At 37.7% G+C, this 26,491-nt stretch overlaps 5 protein-coding genes across 7 annotated transcripts; all 5 read right to left on the reverse strand.

The window, feature by feature from the left end:
* Window positions 1-3,135: 3,135 nt before the first annotated feature.
* Window positions 3,136-4,221, reverse strand: LOC117618507 (protein FAR-RED IMPAIRED RESPONSE 1-like). Its single transcript, XM_034348072.1, has 2 exons — window positions 3,292-4,221; window positions 3,136-3,204 (listed from the first exon to the last, which is right to left on the reverse strand). Exons 1-2 carry the CDS (start codon window positions 4,219-4,221, stop codon window positions 3,136-3,138), a joined length of 999 nt encoding a protein of 332 aa, XP_034203963.1.
* A 6,260-nt stretch (window positions 4,222-10,481) lies between these two features.
* Window positions 10,482-13,974, reverse strand: LOC117614924 (metal transporter Nramp2-like). Of its 2 annotated transcripts, XR_004583931.1 has the most exons (5): window positions 13,179-13,951; window positions 12,418-12,554; window positions 11,663-12,315; window positions 10,813-11,202; window positions 10,482-10,702 (listed from the first exon to the last, which is right to left on the reverse strand). XR_004583931.1 is itself a non-coding variant. In XM_034343861.1 (4 exons), the coding sequence occupies exons 1-4, from the start codon at window positions 13,778-13,780 to the stop codon at window positions 10,981-10,983; spliced, it is 1,614 nt and encodes a 537-aa protein (XP_034199752.1). In that variant the 5' UTR covers window positions 13,781-13,974; the 3' UTR covers window positions 10,482-10,980. The 2 variants fall into 2 exon arrangements, 1 of the variants encoding a protein (XP_034199752.1); XM_034343861.1 differs by having other exon boundaries at window positions 10,482-11,202; window positions 13,179-13,974.
* A 4,047-nt stretch (window positions 13,975-18,021) lies between these two features.
* Window positions 18,022-18,815, reverse strand: LOC117618513. Its single transcript, XM_034348084.1, has 2 exons — window positions 18,578-18,815; window positions 18,022-18,401 (listed from the first exon to the last, which is right to left on the reverse strand). Exons 1-2 carry the CDS (start codon window positions 18,813-18,815, stop codon window positions 18,022-18,024), a joined length of 618 nt encoding a protein of 205 aa, XP_034203975.1.
* Window positions 18,816-21,439: 2,624 nt separating this feature from the next.
* LOC117615265 (cytochrome P450 81Q32-like) lies at window positions 21,440-23,387 on the reverse strand. The gene is made up of 2 exons (XM_034344319.1): window positions 22,256-23,387; window positions 21,440-22,164 (listed from the first exon to the last, which is right to left on the reverse strand). The coding sequence occupies exons 1-2, from the start codon at window positions 22,643-22,645 to the stop codon at window positions 21,544-21,546; spliced, it is 1,011 nt and encodes a 336-aa protein (XP_034200210.1). The 5' UTR covers window positions 22,646-23,387; the 3' UTR covers window positions 21,440-21,543.
* A 218-nt stretch (window positions 23,388-23,605) lies between these two features.
* LOC117615264 (E3 ubiquitin-protein ligase APD2-like) lies at window positions 23,606-26,169 on the reverse strand. Of its 2 annotated transcripts, none has more exons than XM_034344317.1 (8): window positions 25,965-26,169; window positions 25,645-25,871; window positions 25,421-25,517; window positions 25,143-25,220; window positions 24,791-25,011; window positions 24,648-24,717; window positions 24,244-24,544; window positions 23,606-24,156 (listed from the first exon to the last, which is right to left on the reverse strand). In XM_034344317.1, the coding sequence occupies exons 1-8, from the start codon at window positions 26,065-26,067 to the stop codon at window positions 24,078-24,080; spliced, it is 1,176 nt and encodes a 391-aa protein (XP_034200208.1). In that variant the 5' UTR covers window positions 26,068-26,169; the 3' UTR covers window positions 23,606-24,077. The 2 variants fall into 2 exon arrangements, with proteins under 2 accessions (XP_034200208.1, XP_034200209.1); XM_034344318.1 differs by having other exon boundaries at window positions 25,961-26,076.
* Between the last annotated feature and the right edge of the window lie 322 nt (window positions 26,170-26,491).

Genomic DNA, 26,491 nt, shown 5'->3' on the forward strand with positions numbered 1-26,491 from the left:
ATTTAACCTAATAGAATAAGTGCATTTTAGTAATCAAACTAGTTTCAATTCTTATTCACGATAATTTAGTAAACAACTTTAATGGGAAAATTGATTCCAACTCCCGCTTAATGCAATTCCTCTTAACTCGATTACGGATTAGTAAATATGCCATTTGTGAATGAAAAAGGAGCGCAAAAAATATAAAAACAAAACAAAACATAAAACACTTTCAAGTTGTGTTCTAGCATTACTCTATGGCCCCGTTTGGTTCACGCAACGGATTTGAGGGGAAATCACTTCCCAAGGAAAGATAAATGGAGATTCATTTCCCACCATGTTTGGTAATCCTGGGAAAATAACCAAGAAATACTACTTTATTTCATTTCACATGTTTGGTTTGTGTAGGAATGCAAAATAAAGTTTGTTTAATTTTTCAATTATACCCATACGAAATCAAATAAAAAAAGAATGCATTTAATACTATATTGTAATTCTAAATTATTAATGGGGACAATATGATTATGAAAAATGTGTATTTAATGTTGGTTCATTTTTCCAAACTTTCTTATGATGAGAAGAACAAAACCCAAGGGGGGAGGAGGGTTTCACTTTCCCCTTACTTTCTCATGTATAAGGCAACGTTTTCCTATGTCTAAACTTACCAAATATGAAAAAACAATTGATTTTTCATCTCAAAGCCTCATTTTCCATGAACCAAAAAGGCCGATATGATTAGGAAATATTTACAGCATTACTCTATCTGATTAGGTTCCATACTAACATGTTTAGTATTTCAATACAAAAAGGCAGTGTGCATGTCACACAGATTTGGCCTGCTGGCAGAGACTTCCCGCTTCACCATCAAATCCGAACTCCCTCTCCCTCTCCTTTATTTATTCATCTCTCTCTCTTTCTGCTGGGCGGCCTACAAGGTCTATGGCCTGGTCATATTTGAGAGAGAGTTGCAGAGAGATTAGATTTGAGAGTTGCATCTTACTCTTGTTAGCCTTCATTTCCTTTAATGAAATATCACATTTCACTAGCGGAAAGAAACGATTAAGAAAAAAAAAATTTCAACTTTTCCTTTGGGTGCTAAATTATACTATGGTGGGCGCATGTTGTGCATTTCTAAATTGGAAAATTCTTAAACACCAAACAATCATGACAAATACACTTTAAACTCATAATGGTTGGGTTAATAAAAGTAGGGTAACATAGCAACATTACTCATGTAGAGTTTTATTTTTTTATTTTTTTATTTTTTTATTTTTATTTTTACCCATCTAAAATGGGTTCTACATAATTTCATAATCTCATGTCATAGATCACCAATCATATAAGCGAACTAAGAACAATTGACATCTCTAATATTAAGAAGAATGCTAGTTACATTTCCTCAGCCTTTCTCATTCAGTTTGTGCCACATGTATTCCAGTCAAGTGTATTTCATTAACACATAAATCTATGTAATTAATGCAAAGTAATGATATTTTACTAATAAAGAGAATAAAAAGGGGAAATTTTGGAAAAGACTAAAGGAGAGAGAGAAATTTTTTAAAAGAAGCCAAAATGGACAAAATTGTCCTTATGTATTTTTGGATTTTCTAAGAAATCATTTCAATTTGCATGTCTTTATTTTGAAAGTTAAGAGGGTTTTATGTCTTTTTTGAAAAAGCTTTGGCTTTTTCCAAAAGTGAAAGTTTTTTTGTGACTAAAACCTAAATTTACTAATAAAAAGTTGGTTGAACATATTAAATACATAGACTGCCACGTGTATTCTACAAACACATAAATCTATGTATTTAATGCAAAGTAATGATATTTTGCTTGTAAATATAATAAAAAGTTAGTTGAACACATAATGTGTAAGTGGAATATATGTGGCACCAAACTAAATAGAAAAGACAAAAGAAGATTGGATATATCTTTACTCACCACTTTAACCTAACAATAACGCTACGGGCACCAACTTATTTACCAACTTTTAGATACCAACACACGTGGCACATGACATGGCAACCCATGTCATCTGCCATGTCATCTATTTTAATTGCATAATTTATTATATATATAAATAAAAGAATTTTACACTGAAAAAAAAAAAAAAAAAACCATTTAATATTTAGGCCCTTCCGTCTTCCTCCTTGGCTCCCCCACCCTCTCCTTTCAACTGCCACTAGTTGAAACTTCTCAAATTCAAAGCCAGGATGCCAGTGGTTTAGCGTTAAACCTCCTTCTTCCTCTCTTAAAAACCCCAGAAATTCAGCAGTCCTTCATTGAAGAATTAAAGCTCTCATCGCACCATTTTATGCATGTTTTGGTTTCGGACTGCTTACCATGTCCTCCATAGCTTTTTTTTCTTTTGAAGCAGTCTTACCGAGTAAAGATTTAATGCTGGACTTTATTGAGTCTTGTAGGAGGCTTTGTTCCTCACTTGAATCATTGTAATTGAGGACGTGTTTACTCAAATTCATGTAGGGGGCTCTGTTCATCACTTGTATCATTTCAATTCTTTTTCATTAAAAAAAAAAAAAAAAAACCATATATGATATATACTTATCAGACAGAGAGATTGCAATTGTTTGAGAATAATGATAATGTACATATTGGGGATGGGATTGCTGTACAAATATGAAGTCTATTTCTTATGACATCTAGATGTATCAATATGACCTCTTATTTGTACATCAGAAAGTGGAGGAAAAGAAAAAGCACAATGAAAATCCAGAAGGAAAATTAGAATACGATTCATATTAAAACATTCAATATGCTTCTTTCACGTGTATTAAGTTTGCCAAAACACTTAATTGACAGGAACAAACATACTTCAACTTCGCCAATACAAACTTGATTAACAAAATGGTGTATTCACTCTCAAATTCTTAGTGAACCATAATCACAGTACATGTCCGTTGGAATACTTCATCAACCAACACTTGAAAAAACTCCACCAGCACTATGAGCAGCCATACATTAGTTGTGCCATCTTTGGTGGAATGTATTACTTCTGTCATTTCAATGCAAATTTAAATTGTCCTGTATGTAATGCAAAGAATTTAGTAATAAAAAAAAAATTACTTAAACGATACCGTAGGAACTCCAAATCAATACCGTACGACAACAAACAACATTTGAAAAAGATATATTCACAAATCAATACCGTATGAACAATGTTGTCTTTTGCTTCAAAAGCATCGCCCAAACCTTTTGTTCTCCCAAATCCTTCAGCATGTAAATATGAATTAGTAATAGGAAAAAAAAAAAAAAAAAAAACTTAACGAATATAACAAGAACAATATATCTACTAACCTTTTCCAGTTTTTTCTCATTAGACTTCATTTGTATATTCCTTGCTTTTCTTTTTTGAATAACTTTCTCAACTTTTGACTGTAACCGTTTTGATGGGGGACGACCTTTACCTCGAACAACTCTTGGACTAAGAATTTTGCAACCCTCATTTGAAGTATCCTCAAGCTTGTCAACTTGTGTAGCCCCATCAATTACATTGGTCTCATGTTGATTACTTTCACGAACCACTTCATTCGATGTAAGCTTCAATTTCAAATCATTTACGAACCCCATCACCATATTACATTTTTCATCACTCTTTGTTGCCATGTCTGCTACCTCATAAAACAAGTTACACATCTTCTCAAAGCGATGTGCTTCAGGTTTGGAACTCCAATCAGCATAACTCACTTTCACTTTTGTATGACATCTTTTTATATCCTTTCTCCATCGCCTGAAAATATACTTTTCAGAAATACGAAAAATTTGCTTTTCAATCAGTACCAAAATTATATGCCGACATAATATTCCCCTAAACTCAAATAGCCGACAATTGCATTTCACCTCATTTGCTTCCTCATTCAAGATTACCTTGAAAATAACACGTTTACTACTTTCCCAAACTTTGACATCTTCATATACTAGAAATTCTACAAGGGCAATATTTTCCTTAACTGATGATAATCCACAATATATTTTACCTGCGAACTCATCCATAAACTCTTTGAATTTGTCAATTGTAAAAGCATCTTGGAATTGCTTTTCAAATTCATAGCGATTCTTGCAAGGAACCCGTGAATTAAAACAAGCAAAATCTGCTAGCTTCTCCTTTTCCACCTTATTATGCAAAGCATTCTCATATTGTTCAACAAATTGCTTCAAAGTTGTCTTTGAGTTTACATACCCATCAAAGAATGCATGCATGCTCTCACTACGCTGTGTAGTAGACATTCCTGCCCAAAACGAATCCTTCACAAAAGCTGGAACCCATTTTTCAATGAAGGACTGCTGAATTTCTGGGGTTTTTCAGAGAGGAAGAAGGAGGTTTAACGCTAAACCACTGGCATCCTGGCTTTGAATTTGAGAAGTTTCAACTAGTGGCAGTTGAAAGGAGAGGGTGGGGGAGCCAAGGAGGAAGACGGAAGGGCCTAAATATTAAATGGTTTTTTTTTTTTTTTTTTCAGTGTAAAATTCTTTTATTTATATATATAATAAATTATGCAATTAAAATAGATGACATGGCAGATGACATGGGTTGCCATGTCATGTGCCACGTGTGTTGGTATCTAAAAGTTGGTAAATAAGTTGGTGCCCGTAGCGTTATTGTTAACCTAATGTGTATCATCACAATCCTTCTTAATACTTGACACGTGTCCATAGACATAACTATGGTTAATTTTTTACTTTGTATTTATGAAACTATGGTTATGCATGTTGACACGTGTCAAGTGATGAAAATAATACGCCTAGAATTAAAGTGGTGAGAAAAATGTGGTGGCTAGAATTCCTCATATATTAATGCATCACATTAGGGAGAAATTATAGAATAGTACGGTATCACCACATCAGCTGGTGATACACCCATTCAAAATCTGTCACTAGTCTATTTTTATTTTTAAAAGTTAAAACTAATTACAGCTGGACATGAAATTATACTTTTACCCTTTCAAATAAAATCTTTAAAAAAAGAAAAGAACAAGTTACCCAAACTATCTCCTTCCACCCCCGAACCCTGCTCTTTCATTCTCTCTCTCTTCTTCCCTACATCTCTCTGTCCTCTCTCGATAACATATGAGAAAACTTGAGACTTTTTAATTGAATATGCAGATCTCATTCAATTGAATATGACTTGCCCAAAAGCTGACTTGGGATCAATTGGAATATGCATATCTCATTCTTCTAAATGAGAGAGAGAAACTGAGAGATTGGGGGCGATGGCCAGGGGAGGCAAAGCTGAGTGCAGTGGTTGGCGTACAATATTCTAGTTTTTTCGATTTTTAATTCTTTTTATTTTGAGGGAGATGAATAAATGGGCAGAATTTCAATGTGGAAATAAACAACAAATGTAAGATAAAGTAGTTGCTGGTACAGTAGAGAGATGGAAGGAGGATTATAAACTCAGAGAGAGGGGGCGGCGAACGGGAACTAGTAATTTCAGTCGGGTAGGAGTCTGGTGCAATTTTCTTCTTTGTGGTTTTTCTTTAATTAATTTTATTGTAAAGGGTAAAATTGGATGTGAAAGTCTAGCTGTATAAAAAAATGTAGTTTTCTTTAAAAAGTGACAAGTGACAGATTTAGAGTAAAGTATCACTATATGATATGGTGATACGATATCATTCTATAATTTCTCCACATGGAACGCTACAACATATTTGATTTTCCAATGCAATGGTATATACATCAACTCTTATCAATTTTCCCTTCATGCATACTATTTTTGTAGATTGTGAGACACGTGACCTGCAATCCGTCCATTAATCTACAAACCCATTATTGTCTGCTTGCTGTTGGCCAATGATTAGTTCTAACCATCATTGACCTTCCTTGAGTAGTCATTTCACCTCGTGCTCTCGCTCATGTCTATCGACACTGTTTTGGGGTTTATTAAAAAACATCGACAATTTTTCTCTTTGCTTTTGGGGTGCGGCCCTATTCAGGGGCAGTGCTGTGCACAGGACAGGCTTGAGCCCAAATTTTTTCAAAAAACAAAAAGCTATATGTGTTATAAGCCCAACTCAAAGTTAGAAAAATTTAAAGGAAATTTTACACACATGATGTCCATCCATGTGATCTTATATCTTTTCTCTCCTTCTCTTTTGGCTATGAGACTTCTTGTTTCTCTCTCTGTTTGCTACTCGATATCAACTTGTTTCGCACTTTTTTTTTGGGGGTCAAATTCTCCCTCTATTGGCTACGTCGTCTATTATCTTGGGTGGACAACTTGGCAACATCTTCTCCTCTCCTTTTGTCAATAACAAGTATTATTCTCATTCTCTCCTTTTTCTATATATCCTCAATTATAGTTTTAATTTAAAATTGAGTATTCTAGGGTCTAATTAGAGATGAATTATAATTTTGGAATTTTGTTGAAATTAATTAGGACTTTGATTAGGGATGAATTATTATAGGGCTTTGATTTGGGATTTTGTTAAAATTGAGTATTTTAGGGTTTAATTTGGGATGAATTATAATATTTGGTTTAGTATTTGATGAGATGCTATTATGAGAATTTGTTTGATTTTTTTGTCAGTATGTTTGATTAAAATTCTTTCTACATATTATTCATAGGCTATCTTTTATTATGTTCGATCACAATCGGAATCCCAAGAGAACAAAAAATTTGTTATCTTTTTTTAAGAAAAAGAATGATGGGTCATCTAATTGGTTTAAGCCTGAATTAGATAATCTTTCAACTAATTGGTCTTTGTTTTTGTATGGTTTTGGCTAAGTTATTCTATTTCATTTTTTGGTTGAAAGTTTATCTAATTTAGGTTTGATATGCACTTACGAGTTTGGCTTTTGGTTTAAGCATTGCTACAGTATTCTTTGCTATTGCTTACCAATATCCCATTGACCAATATTTTCGTTAATTTTTGCTTTAATAGATGAAAATTTAGAGATGAGAAGCCCACAAGAAGGACTCGGGACATATAAATTTATGGAAGATACTAATGAAAATAATTTGGACTTAGTTTTCAATCCTCAAGTAGAAGATCAGGCATGTACCAAAAATTGGTAAGGAGTTTGAATCACTTGAGCATGCCTATAACTTCTATAACAAGTATGCAAAAGAAACAGGATTTAGTGTTCCTAGTTATTGTCAGCAAATGAGTAAAACTTCTAATAAGATCTTAAGAAAAGAATATGTGTGCTACAAAGAGGGAATATATTCCAAACAAGTTTCTAATGGAAGTGAAAGGTGACGCAGCGTAGTACGAAGTGGGTGTGAGGTTAAGATTGCGATTCTAAAGGTAAGAGAAGGAACAAAATACATAATTTTTAACTTTGTGGAGGGCCACAATCATGCTTTGACAACCCCTCAAATAGTACATTTGTTGAGATTGCATCACAAAATTTCTAAAGTTAATAAAGTATCGGCACAACAATTTGGTGATGTTAATATCCCAACACATCAACAATTTAGTCTTCTTCAAGTGCAAGCAGGAGGGATGCAAAACATTAGATATACAAAGAAAGATTTATATAGAGAAAGATGAAGAGGCATGATGCACAGATATTGAGTGAGCATGTTATTAGCCACCAAGCAAAAAATGAATCATTCATTTTTATAATAGAGGCTGACAACGATGATAGGCTTAAACATTATTTTTGGGCTGATCCAACATCTAGAAGAGCTTATAAGTTTTATGGTGATGTAGTTGTATTTGATATCACATACAATACTAATCGGTATGATATGGTATTTGCCCCATTGGTAGGGGTTAATAATCATGGTCAAACTATTCTTTTTGGTTGTGGGTTCTTGAGCAATGAGACCACCGAGTCTTTTCTTTGGTTGTTTAAGCAATTTAAGAAAGCTATGCTTGTTGGTCCACCCAAAATAATTATTACATATTAGGATCCAGCCATGGGAAATGTTGTTTCACAAGCTTTTCCAGGTGTGTACCATAGATATTGCGTTTGTCACATTTATAAGGATGGAAATAAAGAACTTCAAAGTTGCGTGTGGGAATCAGGCACAAAGGAAGAATTTGAGTCAAAGTCACAAAGGTAAACTAAATGATGATGAGTGGCTATCTTCAATCTATAGAATATGTTCAAGATGGGTGCCAACATATGTGAAAGATATTTTTTCAGCAGAAATGTCAAGTAGCCAACGAGTAGAGAGTGTTCATGCATTTTTCAAGCTATATATTTCAAAAAAAAATTCTTTAATGGATGTCATACTACGGTTTAACAGGGCGCTTGCCCAGCAACGTCATGAAGAGATAATTGCTGATCATGTTGATATCAATGAGCAGCCTATAATGGAGAAGCAAATGGCTGCCATTTATACTCCTAAAATTTTCTATAAGTTTCATAAAGAGTTGTGGAAATGTTTGGCATGTTTACTTCAACTGGGAAGAGAGGATGACAATTTATGCTTTTATAAGGTAATGGAGAGGACAAAAGATGGTAGCTTAGCTTCAAGTTGAAGGTGCGTGAAGTCATGGTTGACAAAGTTGCAGACTTTGCTTCATCTATATGTAAGAAATTTGAATTTGAAGGAATCTTATGCAGGCATTTGTGTTGGCATACATGAACATGAAACAAACTGAGTATTTGTCAAATAAATATATATTAAAGAGGTGGACAAGAGCCGCAAAATCTGACATTGTGGAAGAGGGTGGAAGGGAAATGACTTCGAAATCATCCAAAGAAGACATGACTCTTCGAATCATATCGGGAGATCATAGTTAGCTCCCCATTTGCAACACCTCGCCTCCCAACTAGTTGTCCACATCAATAATAAACCTGTCCCCATATTACACCAAACTTAAAACGAAACAAAAATGAGCTAAGTTCATACAAAGACCAAGTAAAAGCCAAACCCAAATCAGTGAGGATATCCCTATAAAAAGAAATATAAAATCAATGCAGACAAGAAGGGAAATGACGTATTGCATATACAGAGTCACAAATAGCAGTTGATGAAAGCATTAGATGAAAGCACAGGGAAGAGAAGGTGTTGTGGTGGAAGAAAGAACAAAGGTTAGTAGAGACTTATAGGAGTTCCTAAATCTGAGGAGAGAGAAAAGCTCCATATAATTTAATGCTGCTTTATTTTATGAGTATTTTAAACATTTAATTAATGCTAACTATATATATATATATATTTTATAGAGATGAACCAATTAAAAAGAATTATAGCATTTATGACTCCCTAAACTAAAGACTATGATATGATTAGAGTTAAAATTTTATAGAGAGCTCCTAAAATAGCTTTTATATGTTTTTAACTAAATTTTAAAGTGCTGCTAAATGAACCATAAAATTAATTGAGTACACTCTACTGACAAACTAATTATTGACATACTAATTTACCCTAATATAAAATAACCAAAAAGGATATATTGAATTGTGAAATAAATGTGATTTTAATAAGTACACCATACCTACCATATTTAACTATAACCAAACGTAAGCGAAAAACCCTAATTCCAAAAACCTTAATATTGATTCCAACAATTAGTTTCATCATTATTTAGTAATTCATTTATGCAAACAAGTTTCATGTATGCTTCAAACATGTCGAGGGAGTCATCAAAAGATATATTAACTTTGATTTTTTTGGTTTAGGTTGAAAAAAAGTTACCAATAACAAATTTTCTTCCTTCCCCTATTCCCCAACCTCCTTTTCCACGGAAAGTTTCTCACGACGTCACGTATAGATCACATCATTACATTCATTCTCCACATCAATTCTAGCATCGCTGGATAATTGAATAAAATTAATCCAATAAAAATCTTATACTCTCTTGACCATTTAAAAAATACAACTAAATTACTATTGCTGTAAATCTGGACAGATCTTATTTTGCTCATCAAAATAATATCCCAAAAGGATTTCCTAGCTGAAGTCTAAAAATGTTCATGATGGATTTTATAAATATTAACTGTTTTGTGCCAAACTTCACCAACAATGAAAATGAAATTATCTCAACCCACTCTTCAAATATGGATCTATAAAGTGCAAAGAGGTGGGATGTGTGAATCAGCGATGCATTGTTAGGGTGTATTTGAGATATTTTGGATATTTAAATAGGGTGTATTTAGTTAATTTTACATTTTGATTTAAATATTAAAGTATACTTAAATCATATGATGTACTCAATTAATTTTAGGGTTCATTTAGTAACATAACTAAAAAAAATAAAGAGCATGATTGTAGATGCTCTAATCACGAGAAATTTTGGCACTAATAACAAGATTGAAAAGCTTTGATATTTACGGATGTGAAAACGAGTCCTCTCAGTTATGTTTTAAATCTACAACGTAAAAATAATTTCACGAGTCCTCTCTGTTATGTTTTAATTCTACAACGTAAAAATAATCTGATGATCAATAATAGAACTCCGCATCGACTCCGCACAGCTGCACTTCGTAATGGAGAAAGTCCCTAATACCACCGGCTCGGCCCAATAAACCAACAAATCAGTAGTCTACAATTTTCTGCATCAATCTTCGTTAAAAAAGAAAAAATAACGGTATTGCAAACTTCACTTCGTCATTTTGTATAAAGTTACTGATCTTCTCAGAGGAACAAAGATTTACCGGTTTCACTACAGTACACGATAAAACTGTGACCTCAAGAATAATAAAGCAATTCGTTCCAATTTTCTAAAGTTTCAAGAGGGGAACACTACATGTTTTACAGCCAAGGTAATTCATAATTCATCCTGCAATGTCGCAACGATGCTTTGTCCATCATCTAAAATGGGGAAAAGAATATTTTATGTTATCAGACATCAACCTGTCCAAGATGACTGTGTAGCTCCATAATGCAAAAAGACCTTCAGTTGTCTAAATTTGTATACTCACTTTAACATATGCACCAAGGTTAGAGACCGTTACGTCGAAAGAATGCTTTCACTCCTGAAAGAGCAGATCAAAGACCCTCGCGCCGCCTAACTGGCTTTTGCTTTGGTTCACAGCAGCATGCATAACTCAGATATGCAGAGCTTCGTGCAATCACATGGATTTGTTCAATCAATTCCCCGCGTCTGCAAACTTCTTGGACAATGAACTGAAAAATGTGGACGGGAGAGCACCACTACGTGAAACAAGATATACAATAAATGTTATATATGCAGCCGTGCCACTGCAGACCAGAAGAGCAAACAGCAGTCCATTGACTTCAGAAATGAAGAAATCCAACAACAGATAACCATTTATCACCATCACCAAAGCAGCCACAGTCCATGCCACTCTCTGCAAAATAAATTGATATTTTCAATTATATGAAAGTCAACTCATCTGAACCAAAGGCTCACCCACATACAAATTGGACCAACAAATGCTATGAAGGATATGCTTTTCTTATATCCACCCACATCATTCCAATTTCAGATTACTTTACTTAAAAATTAACTTTTACTGTGCAAAATGAGCTGCTGATAACCGTACGCTTCTGCTATGAACCTGCTTTAGCAGAACTTGAAATGAATAAGTATTCTCTCCCTCCATCCCTTCCTAAATGAATATCTCTCCCTCCTTCAACCCCTCCTTTTTCTTTAGAGCCATCCAAATATGAAACATGGATGGCAATCCAATATCAATATCAACCATGACTAGTTTTTATTGAATAGACAGAGCAAAACAAACCAAAGATATGGCTGTTCACAGAAAGCTAAAAACCAAAATGATAGAAACAATGAAGTTAACAACTTACCTCAAGAACAGGTCCAATCTTAAAGACCCCCATGACCTGCTCCTTGGACACCAAAGTAAGAAGTGGTATAAGAGCAAACGGAATCTGAATCGACTGAAGCACATTAAGCCATTCATTCAAAACATCCAACAAAGCCTCAGACCGATTAAAAATAATTGCTACAACTATAGTTGGCACAATTGCAAAACTTCGTGTGATCAATGCCCTCAGCCACTTCTTCAAACGGAGATTAAGAAAGCCCCCCATGATAAACTGCCCAGCATATGTCCCAGTTATTGTACTACTTTGCCCAGCCGCCAATAACCCAATACCCCAGATATAAAGAATCGGATAAAGCCCTCCTCCATACTTCTCCTGAAGATACTGACCAGCATTTACTAGTCCTATACTATCAGCTTGTTTAGTACCATAAAATCCCTTAGCAAAAACAGTGGTGACAAACAAATTGATCATGAAGGAGATAAAAAGTGCAATTGATGACTCAATTGAGTAGTAGTTTAGTGCCTCTTGAACCCGTCCTTTCTTGTTGGGATCGATATTTCTTGACTGTACTAAGGCAGAATGCAAAAATACGTTGTGTGGCATAATGACACAACCCACAACCCCCACAGCCTGCCGAATTGTTTTGGAGCTAAGTCTTGGAACCAGAATCCCTGCAAGCACGAGGAAGCCGATAAATATGTATCAGGACGGCCAATGGTGATATAGTTTACTTAGATTCAATGTTTACATAGCATAATAAATACAATTTTTACCCATTAATAGTTCTTTTCCACTCGGTTTTGTGTCAACAAACATCCAGGCAAACGATAAACCCATAGTTGCTATGAGAACTGCAAAAACAGCTTCCAACTTCCTCACCCCATAGTTCTCAAGAAATAAAAAGATGAAACTGTTGCATGAAAGAGAACACAGAAACCCTTGTTAACATAATTATCCATGAAGGGCCAAATTGACCAGCTACTCCCCCATGCCCATCCGCCATGGAAGAAGAGAGCAAATTGTCACTTAAGACATGAAATTAACATGATACAATTATAAGAAATTTTATTATTTTCAATTTTCAAGGATAAGTAACAGAATTCTTCAAAACCATGAATTCCCAACTTAATCTCCCAATCCCAACCCCAATCCCTATCCCAACCACAATTCATTTTAATTAAGTTGGGTTTAAATTGAGACTTAGCACCCCGGCAATTATGACGAAGAAAAATAAATGGTGAGGATGTTATAAATTTCAACCTACCCACTCCAACCTAATGTCATTTGACCTAAGCTCATTGTTCAAATAATTAGCCTAAGTTCCATTCAATCAACAGAAAATCAGCTAGAAGATTAAAGATTCCATCCAGAAGTCAAGCTTCAGAAAAGCAAAATTACTCCCCCACTTGGTGATGGACTAAAATGGACAAAATTATGCAAGGAAAACCAGAGTTCAAGAACAAATGAACAAGACAAAAACCCCAAATAAGACTTGAAAAACGACATCAACTGAAAGTAAATACTCAATACCAACCAATCCAACGCCGTAATGAGAACTCCAGCCCAGAGCGGCAAAACCCCATGGCTAAGAATCTGAATAGCAATGGCGCTCCCAATCACCTCTTGAATATCCGCCCCAATCAACGCCAGCTCAGCCATGAACCAGAGCACCAACGCGGCCCATTTCGGATACTCCTCCCTGCAAAGCTCCGCCAAGTGCCGGCCCGTGGCAACTCCGACCCGAGCCGAGAGCAGCTGGACCAGCAGGCCCATGGCGGTGGCCCACATTAAAAGCCAGAGCAGCGAGTACCCGGCGATCGCGCCCGACTGGAGATCCCCTTCTAAATTACCCGGATCCAAGAACGCTATACTCATCAGGAAACCCGGACCGGTGAACAGCCAGAGCTTCTTCCACGAGAAGGGCGGGACCGCCGTGGAATTGTCATCGACGGCGTCGATTGAGTCCACGTCTTCGGCAATCAGGATCTTCTCTCTGGCCTCGAATGCCACCTCGTCGTCGTCGTCCCATGCCGACGACAGCGACAGCGACTGCGGCTGTAGCAAGCGGTTTGCTTCTTCGTCCTTGGCATCTTGGAGCTTCGGCTCGTCATCGTCTTGGCGCAATTGAGCGCTCATGGTTTGTTGGTTGGCGTCGTCAACGAAAAACGGAGCGTCGCCGTTTTTGGTTTTTGCGTTTAATGTTGGATTTTGGGGTGGACTCTGGAGATTGAGTGGACTGTGGCCTGTTGAGTTGTATGGGATGGGTTACGTTAGTGGATAAACGGACCGACCGATATGGGTGGGCTCTTGAGAGTATCGTTGAGGAGGCTTTGCGTTTCGTTGTATTTTATAGTCGTTTTTTCTTTCTTTACGTGCAAAATAATTAGGCATTTATTATTGGTTGCAGTCGTCTTGTAGATGCAGCATTTAGTGTTTCTGGGCATTAGGAGGTTGCCACGTGTTGGAATGGCTGATGCCCTTTTGTTACTTTGAAGTTTAAATTACTGGGGTTTATTATTATTATTTTTAATACAAGAGATATTGGGGGAGTGTGAAATCATAATATATGTTTGATTACATTAGAAGAAAGAGTAATACGGATATTAGCACTTCAGCTTGAGTTGATTAACTAATTATGTCTATATTAGTTGTGTAGTATCGATCAACATGAATTGATTGTCCATTAAAACTTCGTAACTGCTTTCTTGAATGAAGTTTTTCTTGATAAAATGAAACAAATATATCACAATTGTTCATGATTACAAATAAACCAATAATATTCGTTTTTCTCTCTCTAATGTAAGTTGTCAAAATTTACAAGCATAACTTCTATCCAAACAACAAAATAATCTGGGGGGAGGTTTATTATTGATGTGGACAAACTCCTCAGGAGGTGAATTTGTTGTCATACATAGGTCATATATTTATCAATTAAGACCCCAGATAATTATTGCGTTTTTATGGGAATCCAAAAACTCAAAATTGAAGATTTTCTTGGGAATTACTTCAACGTCTCTCACAATCAGTGTGTGGACCTTGGCTAGTCATTGGAGACTTCAATGAAATCTTGATGGCTTCAGAGAAAAAATGTATGAGAGATCGCCCAACATATCAAATGAACTCTTTTCGCCAGGCAGATTGTGACTTGTGTAGTGTCCCATACCAAGGATATCCTTTCACTTGGGCTACAACATATCTGAGTGGGGATATGGTGGAGGAAAGGTTGGACATATATGTGCGGTTAATGGGAGAATTAGTGCGGATTATGGTCATATTCTGACATGTCATTTAGTAGCACTAGGGTCAGATCACTATCCAATACTTGGCGAATTATTGAATGAAACCCCCACCGTGGAGGCAAAGAAAAAAAGAAGATTTCATTTTGAACAAATGCGGACACTTAAGAAAGGTTGTGAAGATATTATTCGTGAGGATTGGGATTCAACTGTTGTTATGGGAGGCGTGAAGGAGCAAATTAAGAATTGTGCAGGGAAATTGGCAGAATGGAATAAATTAACCTTTGGGCATGTGCAAAAGCAGCTTGCTGCTGCCCATAAGGAACTGGAGGTTTTACAGGGGAGAATGGGACAAGATCAAGTGTTAGTAGAAAGGACCATTGTTGTCTTACTTGAGAAATAGGAGGTAATGTGGAGGCAGCATTCCAGGGTTGCTTGGTTAAAGGAAGGGGACAAAAATACTAGGTTTTTTCACAAAAGAGCCAACACAAGGGAACAAAAAAATACAATAAAAGTGACAGGATCCGATCCAAATTCCGCTTTGGAATCCGAGCCAGACCCTGTGCGTGTCCGACACCTGACGAATATCGGGCACAAATGACCTATTTGCCCTTATATACAAAACATGATAAAATAACAAGGTTGACGTCTACCGAAAAACCGGCAGAGTTTTCCTTGTAACTGGCTCAATACCATATCATTTACACCTGCCAAAATAAGTGGATATATATCTAACCAACTGCCAGCATACATATATATACGTTCCAACAGTTCAAGTCTCAGTTTAGGGCAAAACATCAGAGCAACTACTAAGAATTTACAAATGGAATCAATCCTTTTACAAAACAAAAATCCTACATCAAAAGAAAGGCGCGGAAGATGGGAAATGACCCGGTGGTGGATTCCTGTGCACGTCTACTGCTTGGGGGCGCAAAACAACAAAAAGGGTGAGTGGACCCAAAACAAAGTTTAGAAAATAGCATATGAACATACTAACCCCACTGTAAAAACAGTTATACAAATTAAATTATTCTTTTTATTTCTGAATTCAATGCACGTATATAATAATACATATATATATAAGCCAAACATACTCATGGTCAACAAACATTAATTTCTTAAGGCATTGAAAACAGTTTAAAACTATCACCTAGGTGTACCCTTATTTCCGTCAATTCCTTGCATCACCATGGGTGACACGTACTCGCAGGTCTCAGTGACACGAGGTCAGTCTGAGCCGCAACTCGTAGGATTCAGGGGACCGTAGTCCACCTAATCCGTATTACTAGCTCCACACGAGTTCGAGTACCAAAGAACTCGTGGGGCAACTGTCAAGCATGCTGACTAAACCGAAGGCAACCAATATGATCCGAAGGCAACATGTAATATCTGGGTACAAGGTGGTTTAAGAAAATATAAAGTTTCTGAAGCAAAGCTGTTGAATAATTAACTTTCTGTAACCTTTAAAATTCTGCTGCCATTTATCTGCTAATTAACGAGAATATCTTTTCCTATATTCTTTAAAAGAGATTTCACTCGGCAGCATGCAACATAAAATATTTAACAGAATAAAACAGCTTATAACTGAAACTGAACTGCTTAAATTCATTTATTAAAACAAAGAGTCCACTCACTGATAGTCCGAGCTCACTGGACCTCTTGAAGGTCCCTCCTGCGGGTCAACAGGTGCCCGGGTGCCTGATTCAATGACCATAATATTCTATTAATACAATATAGTATTAAATTAAAAACCCTGACCCCCGGCTCCTAAAAGTACGTGCGTCAAGTTAAAGTTATCCCTATGCCCACAAAAGCTTTCCTTCCAGTTTAGCAGTATCTTGGGACTCAAAAAGCGTTAAAGTCCCAAAAATCAATCTGGGACCCCACGGGTCCATGACCTCACAATATGATCCGGAAGCCGCTAGAAGGTCCAATATATCTAGGACACATGTCCCGAGGGTATTGGTGTCGATCGGACGGTCGGTTTGATCACGATCGTGTAATCGCATAATTTCTAAACCCTAGCCCTAGGGTTCGCGATTTCGGAGTATCCGGGACTCCGATTCACAATCCGTTGAATCCTACATGATTCTAAAATTATCTAGAGTAACATATCTGAAAAAGATTACGATCCAACGGCTCAACAGTATTGAACCCGAAAATCGCACAATATGGAAAATCCGTTCGAGGCTCAAACGGTATCCAAATTGAGATCCGCGAATTCCTACGCGCTCGTGACAACCTAAGGATCGCATCAAGACACAGTGCCACTGCACTACCATCGCTCACACGCCGCCGCACGCGCCGGCAGCGCTGGGTGTCCAAAGCGATTATGCATGGCCGGAAAATCTCAAACTCACGGCTCCAAACTCCTACCCTAGGTATAACACCATATTTGGAACCACTTTTGTTCTTGGACCTATCCCAAAAACTGACCGGAAGTGGTCGAACACAGAGGCCGAAAACCGACCGAATTTTCAATTCAAAAATCCAATATCTACAATGAGAACCGATTAATTCCTACCCAACAGGCAGCTAGAACAGCTCGAGAGGTTCAAAATCCATATATGGCTCGTCCGATTTGGTTGAGAAATGAGGGAGAACGACGGCCGTGAAATTCCGGTCACACCCGCTCGGTTTTCTACAATTTCCGGCGGCTGGAGTGGCTGACGACGACGGAAACCGGGTGGGACGAGAAGCGGAGGAGATGACGGTTTGAACAAGACCGGTCTCGTGGCCTGTGGTGGTCTGTGGCGGCGACGGCGTCACAAAATCGAATCGAAGGAGGACAGGGGAGCTCGCGCGACGGGAGGGAGGGGGAGAGAGAGAGAGAGGGTTTAAAATATGATTTTTCAAATTACAATTTTGCCCCTCGTGATATTTTAACCGTATTTTCTTCGTTAAAGCTCTGATTCGAGCCCACTTCGTGTCTATGAACTCATTTCGTCGTGCTACGCAACGGTGTCTGTAGAATTGTCAAATTCCTTTTCGGTCAAAAAGTCAACTTTTCGTTAATAAATTATTCCAAGGGCAAAATTGTCTTTCCTCATAATCAGTTACTAATTAAATATGAATTTTAGGTTTGGGTCATTACAACCTACCCCCCTTATAAAAATTTCGTCCTCGAAATTTACGCACCTGTCACTCGAAGAGGTGAAGGTACTGCTCCAGCATTTGGTCTTTGGGTTCCCATGTAGCCTCTTCCACAGTATGACTCCTCCATAAGACCTTCACATGTGGAATCTCTCTCGATCGCAACACTTGCGTCTTCCAATCCAAAATCTGAACTGGTTGCTCCACATAAGTGAAATCAGCCTCCAATTCTACTGGTTGCTCCTCTAAAACATGAGAAGGGTCGGAAATATACTTTCGAAGCATGGAGTTATGGAAAACATCATGCAATCGTGCTAGATCCACAGGCAAAGCAAGCCTATAAGCTACTGGGCCCACACGCTCTATAATCTTATAGGGTCCGATATAGCGAGGACTTAGTTTCCCCCGCTTCCCAAATCTCACTACACCTTTCCAATGTGATAATTTCAAAAATACCCAGTCTCCAACTTCAAATTGAAGATCTTTTTTCTATTGTCCGCATAACTCTTTTGTCGGTCTTAGGCTGTCTTGAGTCGTTCTCTAATGATTTGCACTTGTTTCTTGGTCAATTCAACATCCTCAGATACGACCAATCTGTGTTCACCCACTTCATCCCAATAGAATGGAGTTCTACACTGTCTTCCATACAAGGCATCAAATGGAGACATTCCGATACTCACTTGATAACTATTATTGTACGCAAACTCCATAAGTGGTAACTTCTCATCCCAATCACCCCGAAATTGAAGTGCACAGGCTCTCAACATATCTTCTAATGTCTGAATTGTCCTCTCAGACTGACCATCTATCTGGGGGTGAAATGCAGTACTAATCTTTACCATAGGAAGATCTTGAATTCTCCAATATGTCCACGTTGTGGGAAGAAAGTGGAGTCAATTATTCATGCAATATGGGCTTGTAATGAAGTGAAAGAAATATGGTCTTTATCACATTAGAGCGCAAATCGACATGAGTGGAGAATTACATCTTTCAAGGAACTTTGGCAATCTGTGATTGTGGCCTCAAGTAAAGAGGAGGTGGATCTTTTTGCTTTTCTGTGCTGGGATATTTGGAATGACAGAAACAATCTGTTGTTTCAAGGACGAGGTCTTGAGAGTGTATCAGTGTTTAATAAAGCTTTGGCTTATCAGACGGAGTTTTACTACGTAAATCTTGCCCCTACGCTCCTATAGTAGGCAAGGGCGCAATTAGAGTTCTGTTAATTGGCATGCCCCATTGGATAGTCAGTACAAAATTAATGTTGACGGGGCAATCAAACTTGTTGGGTTAGTGCAGGGAGTTGGAGCAGTGATTCGCAATGGAAATATGGAGTTTATGGCTGCTTGTTCTCGACAAGTGGTGGGACATTTTAGTGTACAAGCTATGGAACTAATTGCTGCAAAGGAAGGTTTTCAGTTCGCATATGATCTTGGCTTTCATGATATTGTGCTAGAAATGGATGCGCAGGGGGCGGTAGATAGAATCAATTCTAATGAAGAGTGTTTTGAAGCTAAAGGGAATCTAGTGGAAGATATCAATGAGATGCAGAGGGTGGTTTAGATCTTTCTCGTGTAACTGGCAACAACGAGATGGTAACAAGGTTGCCCATGAGCTAGCTCAATATGGCACTAGGAACGCTGGTTTTTTCACATGGATTTAGGAGGAGCCATTATGGCTAACTCGTTTTCTTTCTGCAGATCTAGAAGCTAATGGCTGATCTTTGTGTTTGATGGCAAGTGGGAGGTGCTCTTTTTCCTTTGGTGGATTTTCCTCCTTTTTTTGGGGGTTTTTTATGCTAAAGATTTTTTACAGAGGCAAAAGCTTGCACATCTTTTTGTTTTCTTCTCAATACTATTTGTTTATTGAATGAAATTCCTTTCATTTAAAAAAAAAAAAAAAAAAAAAAAACCTCTAAGTCATACCCCGGTTTTTGTACTTGTTTCATTCTTCATAATTAATAAAACACTATCACTTTTGTGTCAAAATAATATGATGAGATGATGTAATTAAACAATATCATAAGATTTGGTACCAACTATAATTATGATAATATTTGGGCATCAGTATTAATAAAAAAAAGTATTTGAAATAATAAAGCATAGAACCATTCCAAAGTCAAAAAGAAACCATTAAATTTAGGCTGAATTTAGCTTGATGAAGAGGACAGGCACCACTCTTTTCGTTATAGGTGATAACGCATGCCATTTGGCGCACAAAGCATAGAACTCTTCAAGTGATCAGCCACACGGGCTTATGCCTTTTGCCAAAGCCAGCATGAGCATGTACTGCTCTTGGCTAAATATATGGATATTCGGAAACCCTTTTGAATTGAGGTGCCATGGCCAAGAACCTTTCGTTTTCCCTTTGCACCTTTTGATCTTTGAAACACTGTGAGTGAGGTAAGGTTGCAAATATTGTCAAAGATGGTGTTGAAGGCTGGCCAGGATAATAGCTAGCTAGGCTGTCGAATCTCATACCTCAACCACTGGATGGATTTATAATGATAAAAGTTACTAATATGCTACAACACCATCCAATCCAAGCCCTTATCTTTTCTTGATTCTCTTGCTGATTCTTAGGTTCTTATAATTTCCAAATGGATTTTGTTTTGCTTTAATTGCTTGGTCTTAAACCTTAGACTATCGTTCCCGAATAAAATAGAGCTAAGAATTGATAATCACAATCGCTTGGGTTGCTTCCATTTTTGTGAAGTAGAGAGAATAAAGATGAAAGAGAGGGTGATATATATGTCTGTTCAGGTAGAATTAGTCAAACAAAGTAGGGCAAATATTCAGATATGCTCATATTTTTATTCTTCTTCAATATGGAGGTATTTATACAAATACAAAGATGTGTTAATCCTAAATAAAATAGGAAATAATATATCTAAATTACAATATGAAGTAAATCTCTATTACAATAGGACTAAATAATAATTGGTAAGTAACCAAAATTCTAATGAAATAAGAAACCAAAATCCTAACTAAGTAAGGATTCGCCAACATAATTGCAGTCATGAACTGAAGGCACACATGAAATATTTAGTGTTGTGGGCTGTAAATTGTATGGTAAGCAATGATGGGTAGGTGAAGGGTTTAGGAATGTGTTATTACCATGCAAATTGAACATCAACTAATAGACAATTAGCAGATTATACTGCTAGGACAAACTCATCGGGGAGAGAGAGAGAGAGAGAGAGAGAGAGAGAGAGAGAGAGAGAGAGAAACTTTTGCAGAATATAGGAAACCTTTATTTCTTATCTGGGGACTTTCTCTGATAGAAGTACCTGCTACAAAAAGAAAACTTGTGCATAACCAAAGCCTAGTCTGCATTACACACAATAATGCTCATTTATTTGGGTTGTTCATGTACATTTCACCCCTGAACCACCACATTGAACAAAAATTGCTGTGTCCTAATCATCATATTTATTACTTCTTGAAAAATACATTATGCATCTGTTCTTTAAAAGCTAAAATGACACAGAGATAAAGACAATCAACAAAACAATCTGCACAAACAGAACTAACATGACCTGAAATAGCAAACCCAAAAAGCCCAACAGGTGCTTTAGAGTTGAGAAAGCAGGGCCAGCATTTTTGGGCGTGGCCTGCACTTTGCAAGCAAAGGGTGAGCTTTAGGCATGGTGAGCCCAGGCCCTTCACTCATATCCACCTTCTCCTCACCAATTCTCTCCCACTCAAAACACTGAACCAATGACCCTAAGGCCAGCCCAACCATCCTTATTGCTAAGCCCTCTCCAGGGCAGCCCCTCCTCCCTGTCCCAAAGGGCAGCAACATGAAACCATCTCTCTCCCCTTGTACATTCAAAAACCTCTCTGGCTTAAACTGTTCAGGCTGTGACCACAGCTTAGGATTGTTCTGTATGGCCCACATGTTCACCAACAGCATTGTTCCACGTGGAACATGGTACCCTCCCACTGTGCACTCCTCTGATGAGTCATGGGGTACCAGCATTGGGTCTGCTGGGTACATCCGCAGGGTCTCATTTATGATGCCATGGAGATAGGGCAGCCTTGCAAAGTCTGCCTCTTCAACGAGCCTGCTTTGTCCTATTTCGATATCGATTTCGGTCTGTGCTTTTGCAAGGGCTTCTGGGTTGTTCAGCAAAAGTGAGAGTGCCCATTCCATTGTTCCAGCTGAGGTTTCTGCCCCTGCTGATAACATCACCTGTGTGCAATTATGCAAAAAAGGCCTTAACCAAAAAATCATTGCATTTGTTATTGAGTTGTTTTCATAGATTTTGGTTGGGAGAGCTTACTTGTATCATGCCTCTTATGATTTCATCACTGTAATATTCAGGTTCAGTTTCTTGCAGGGAAAGCAACACATCCACCATGGTCTTGCTCCTCTGTTCAGAAACAGAGCCACTCTGCATTTTTCTATGTTCTCCAATAAAATCTTGAGTGAATTTATCCCTCTTCTTCTGCAATATCACCAACTTCTTCTCAAGCCCAGTTACTCCCACATATTTTAAAGCTGGTACAAAATCTCCAATGTTAGTAGCCCCACTCAACTCAAAAGTCTCTATCACAAGTTCTTTAAACAGCTGAGCTTCCTCCAGTTTTGCCCCATGTTCCCCGTAATATCGTTTTCCAGCAATCATCCTCATCAGAACATTAAGAGTCAGCTCAAAAAAAGTTGACTTCATGTCTAAGCTCTGAAATTCACCACCATTAGAACCTCAAAAAACCCGGGAAACCAATGACCTGACTTCATCTGCACGGATGCCATGAAACATCTGAAGGCGGTGAGATGACAATAACTCAAGGGAAGCTATGCGTCTCATGTTGCGCCAGTGAGAGCCATAAGATGCCCAGACAAGGGTGGTATAGTTGTATCCGAGGTGTTTGCCGGCAAGCAGCCTAGGACGGTTTGCGAAAGCAATGTCATTTTTGGTGAAGCATTCCTCAGCTGCAGAGGGAGAAGAGACAACAATGACAGGACGGGAACCAAATTGGATGTACAATATTGGACCATATTTTGTGGACAATTTGGCAAGTGTTCTGTGGAGCGGTTTCTTGATGAGGTGGAGATGACCTATGATGGGGAAGGAGAGACCAGGGCTTGGTGGGAGTCTTTTGTTAAATTTCTGCAAATAGTTCTTGAGGAAAAGGAAGATGATGAAGAGCAAAATGTAATAGTAAAATGAAGTTTCCATGGATATGGTGAATATTGCCTGCAATGCTGAAACTGATGTACTTGCTAATATATGATCAAATCATCTGGTACATTTCATTGCTGGGCAGTTTTATTGGTTGTTGGAAAGTATACAACAGTAAGTGTACAAAATTGGGGATGCTATCTAACAAGACAGCCGCTTGAGATTCCAATATGTAGTCCATCCAGATCACTTATATATGGAGATGCTGAAAATCCCAAGTAATAGCAGCTGGACACAAACTGACACTTCATCAACTTAAGGGCTTCAAGTATAATCACCTTAGGTATCTGCCTAGCCCAGCCACACATATATTAGATTCACATATATTGTATACAGAAATACCGTGACTGACTGGATTGTTGTCATTTGATGTTGTCCAATTAGATATCACACACCATTGTCTTGTGGGAGCTCAAAATTCCATATCATAGGAATGTAGCAATGTCATGGCAGCATAAAAAAGAATATTAAAATAGTCTCCTTGTGGGTTCTTTACTTTCTTCTCAAGAAAGTTGGAAGAAATTATAAACAGACTCTCTTCAAGTGATTGAATTTTCAAAGACTTGATGCAATCTACATTCTCTCAATGAACAAGTATCTAACATAAGCACTTAACAGGGTCTCATCTAACATTTTCATGGATCTCTTTCTCAAGCATTAGAGTATACTAAACAGAGCTTTTCCTTCGTGCACTAGTGTCGGCCGATAAATAATTCACACCAGAGTCACTCTCTTCTGTGCAGCTTGATCCGAGAAAGAACAATTCATGAGGCATATTGAGAAATTAGGCAGTGGATTTGAGCACAAGAGTTTGATGGCACTCACTCTACAGATACAAATTTTCTCTTTCCACACTCACAAAAAAAATAAAATCCTCTCAACCTTCTAATCACAAAAATTCACGATCAAGGCCTTTGCTTTAAGGGTTAAACAATTTTCTCACTTTGTGAATGAGCCTTCTACATATTGGACACACCTTATTCTCCCCATCCATAATCCTGCAAGATTCATTTTAGTCAAAATCTGTATAAAATAAAATAAAATAACATGTGAAAAGAAGAATATGAAACTCTTTGTTTATGTACCTCTGAGCACAGTCATAGCAGGTGGCACAATGACCACAGGGAACGAAGAAGGAGTTGCGCTGCTCATCATAACAAATTATGCATAATTTTTCATCATATAATTCCTCTGAGGAGCTACTAGATGCTCCTGGATCTTCTTCATCTTCTTCATTTGTCCCATATGTCCGTCGCATATTCTTCTGTGGCACTATAGGGTAAGTCTCATTAACTTCTTCCTCTACTCTTTCTACTACAGTACTACTCTCACCATCACAGGCGCCAAGGTATTTCAATATAAGAAAAATAGTCACCACAATAAACCCTGAAAGTTGAACATAATTGAGATCAATGATTGAAATCACAAGATTATTGAAAAAAAGTACTAGGAGATCAACAGAAGTTAGGTATTTTTCTGATTTCTGTACCTAAAATTGCAATGTAGGTTACGACACGGGCCACAAATGAAAGCTCAATGTACCAATCACCAAGATCCCCCTGCAATGACTTTGTTGGTTATGTTGCCCCAAATTTTGTAACTAGGTGAGATAAGTATGGGATCAGGCCTTACATTGTTAGGTGTGGTTAGTATGACATAGTGAGTATTGGGGAATACTAGTCTGAGCCGGCACGAACCCTTTGTTGTTGAGCAGATGGCCTTAGCTTTCGTAATGTCATACATCGTTGACGAAACATTTACATTCAGTGTTATGATTATGCCTCTAGGTTTTGTGTTTATGATGTCAAGGTAGTACTTGTCATCTTCCTCAATATTGTACTCAGCTTCTTTACCTGAACAAGCACACATATGATGAACATTTGCACGCAAGTTTTGTGATCATTTTTTCCATGCCCCTAAAACACTTCCTTTTTTATGCAATCTATTTGTACCACACTAGTTTTGAAAATGTAGAATTGGTTACCGATTTTGGGTTCCTTAGAGGCAAGGCCATCTTGAGAACTTGTATGTTCCGGCTGCAATATTTCAATCTTTTGTTCCCCTGTCAAAACATGAATACATTTGCTATAGGATGAGACCCGAAACGTAAATTAGATGCAGCGTAAAGAGAAAATAGAGTTATGCTACTCTCATTAAATTTGTTCACCAAATAATGTGACAGTTCCTCATTTATTCAAAATTTGGGTTCATTATGGACCTCATTTACTTATAACACCTGTGACAAAATTTATTGAAACTTACCTTTAAGCATAACAACTTGGAGTTTATTTAATGTAGTGGCATGAGCTTCCACTCTCATGGATATCCTTGAACCCTTGTTTAACCAAAAGGAAAATCCCTGAAAAGAAAATTTCAACCTCTCTAGAGATCCAAATCAATAATTTGGAGCCAATGCATAAACTTGGGAGCTAAGAAACCGTAATTACACAAATTAAATCAAATTAAAATTTTCAATTGGTACATACCTTGCGACTATAGGACCCAACAATCAAGTAATTGGAGACAGTCCAATTGGTTTGGTGGCTCAATTCAGGCTCTGCAGAGAAAGCATAGAGAGAGACCCCTTTCCTGTCAACATCTCTCACTTCAACATGTTCTACAAAGACAGCGCTAGCCTTCATCAAGCGAGAGGAGTTCGGCCCAATCTCCATCCGACGGTCGCCATAATACCCGTACCGGAGACTCACCGAAACTGCCAAAAAAACAAGTGAAGTGCTCTGTTTGAGATGCAGGGGTCAGTGGAAGAGAAATTGGCATTGAAGATGAAAAACTTATGTATACATGCCGCATATCCAAAGGGTCAAAGGAGTGAGGAGGCGCGCCCAAGTCTCTTGCCACCGCTGATGGCCGGCGGGAGGAGTCGGATGCGTCCACATCGGACGGTACATGGCTCGAGCAGAAGGATGGGGCTGAGAGAGAGAGAGAGAGCGAAAGCTACAGAGAGTGGTGGTTGTTAGAAGAAGTTTCAATTGTTCTACTGGAGGAGAGGAATTGGGATTGGGGGGAAGAAGACTAGTAGCTTTGTGTCTGGTAGTTTTGTTAGGTTCTTCCATCAGCTCAACTAACCGTTTTTTCATGTAGTTGGCGGAAAATTTGAATGGCAAGTTGTTTTTTGAATGTTAGGTGTTAGTTATTTTCGTTATTTCATGGCAGCCTTGTACAGTAACTTAACCCATAGTTTTCAATGGGTTTCTACCCCTTTGTGCCTCATTTACTATACGAGCTCATTATTTGATGAGCTAATTTAATAGCTCTAGTATTTTTGTATGTATTGTAATTTATTTTATAATTTAAGAACTTTTGTTTCTTGAT

The sequence above is a fragment of the Prunus dulcis genome, chromosome 1 (genome assembly GCF_902201215.1).
Source record: "Prunus dulcis chromosome 1, ALMONDv2, whole genome shotgun sequence".
Classification (NCBI taxonomy): Eukaryota; Viridiplantae; Streptophyta; class Magnoliopsida; order Rosales; family Rosaceae; genus Prunus; species Prunus dulcis.

Excerpts from the sequence above, each read along its gene's own strand:
- LOC117618507 (XM_034348072.1), bottom strand. The coding sequence starts at position 4,221 with ATGTCTACTACACAGCGTAGTGAGAGCATGCATGCATTCTTTGATGGG. Across the intron at positions 3,205-3,291 it reads ATGAGAAAAAACTGGAAAAG|GATTTGGGAGAACAAAAGGT; the intron begins GTTAGTAGATAT and ends TACATGCTGAAG.
- LOC117614924 (XM_034343861.1), bottom strand. The coding sequence starts at position 13,780 with ATGAGCGCTCAATTGCGCCAAGACGATGACGAGCCGAAGCTCCAAGAT. Across the intron at positions 12,555-13,178 it reads CTCATTACGGCGTTGGATTG|TTTCATCTTTTTATTTCTTG; the intron begins GTTGGTATTGAG and ends TTCATGCAACAG. Across the intron at positions 11,203-11,662 it reads AGATTGGACCTGTTCTTGAG|AGAGTGGCATGGACTGTGGC; the intron begins GTAAGTTGTTAA and ends TTTATTTTGCAG.
- LOC117618513 (XM_034348084.1), bottom strand. The coding sequence starts at position 18,815 with ATGGTAAAGATTAGTACTGCATTTCACCCCCAGATAGATGGTCAGTCT. Across the intron at positions 18,402-18,577 it reads ATTCTATTGGGATGAAGTGG|GTGTAGTGAGATTTGGGAAG; the intron begins GTGAACACAGAT and ends CACATTGGAAAG.
- LOC117615265 (XM_034344319.1), bottom strand. The coding sequence starts at position 22,645 with ATGAAGTCAACTTTTTTTGAGCTGACTCTTAATGTTCTGATGAGGATG. Across the intron at positions 22,165-22,255 it reads TCATAAGAGGCATGATACAA|GTGATGTTATCAGCAGGGGC; the intron begins GTAAGCTCTCCC and ends AATTGCACACAG.
- LOC117615264 (XM_034344317.1), bottom strand. The coding sequence starts at position 26,067 with ATGTACCGTCCGATGTGGACGCATCCGACTCCTCCCGCCGGCCATCAG. Across the intron at positions 25,012-25,142 it reads CTCTAAGGAACCCAAAATCG|GTAAAGAAGCTGAGTACAAT; the intron begins GTAACCAATTCT and ends GTGCTTGTTCAG. Across the intron at positions 24,545-24,647 it reads AACCTACATTGCAATTTTAG|GGTTTATTGTGGTGACTATT; the intron begins GTACAGAAATCA and ends TTCAACTTTCAG.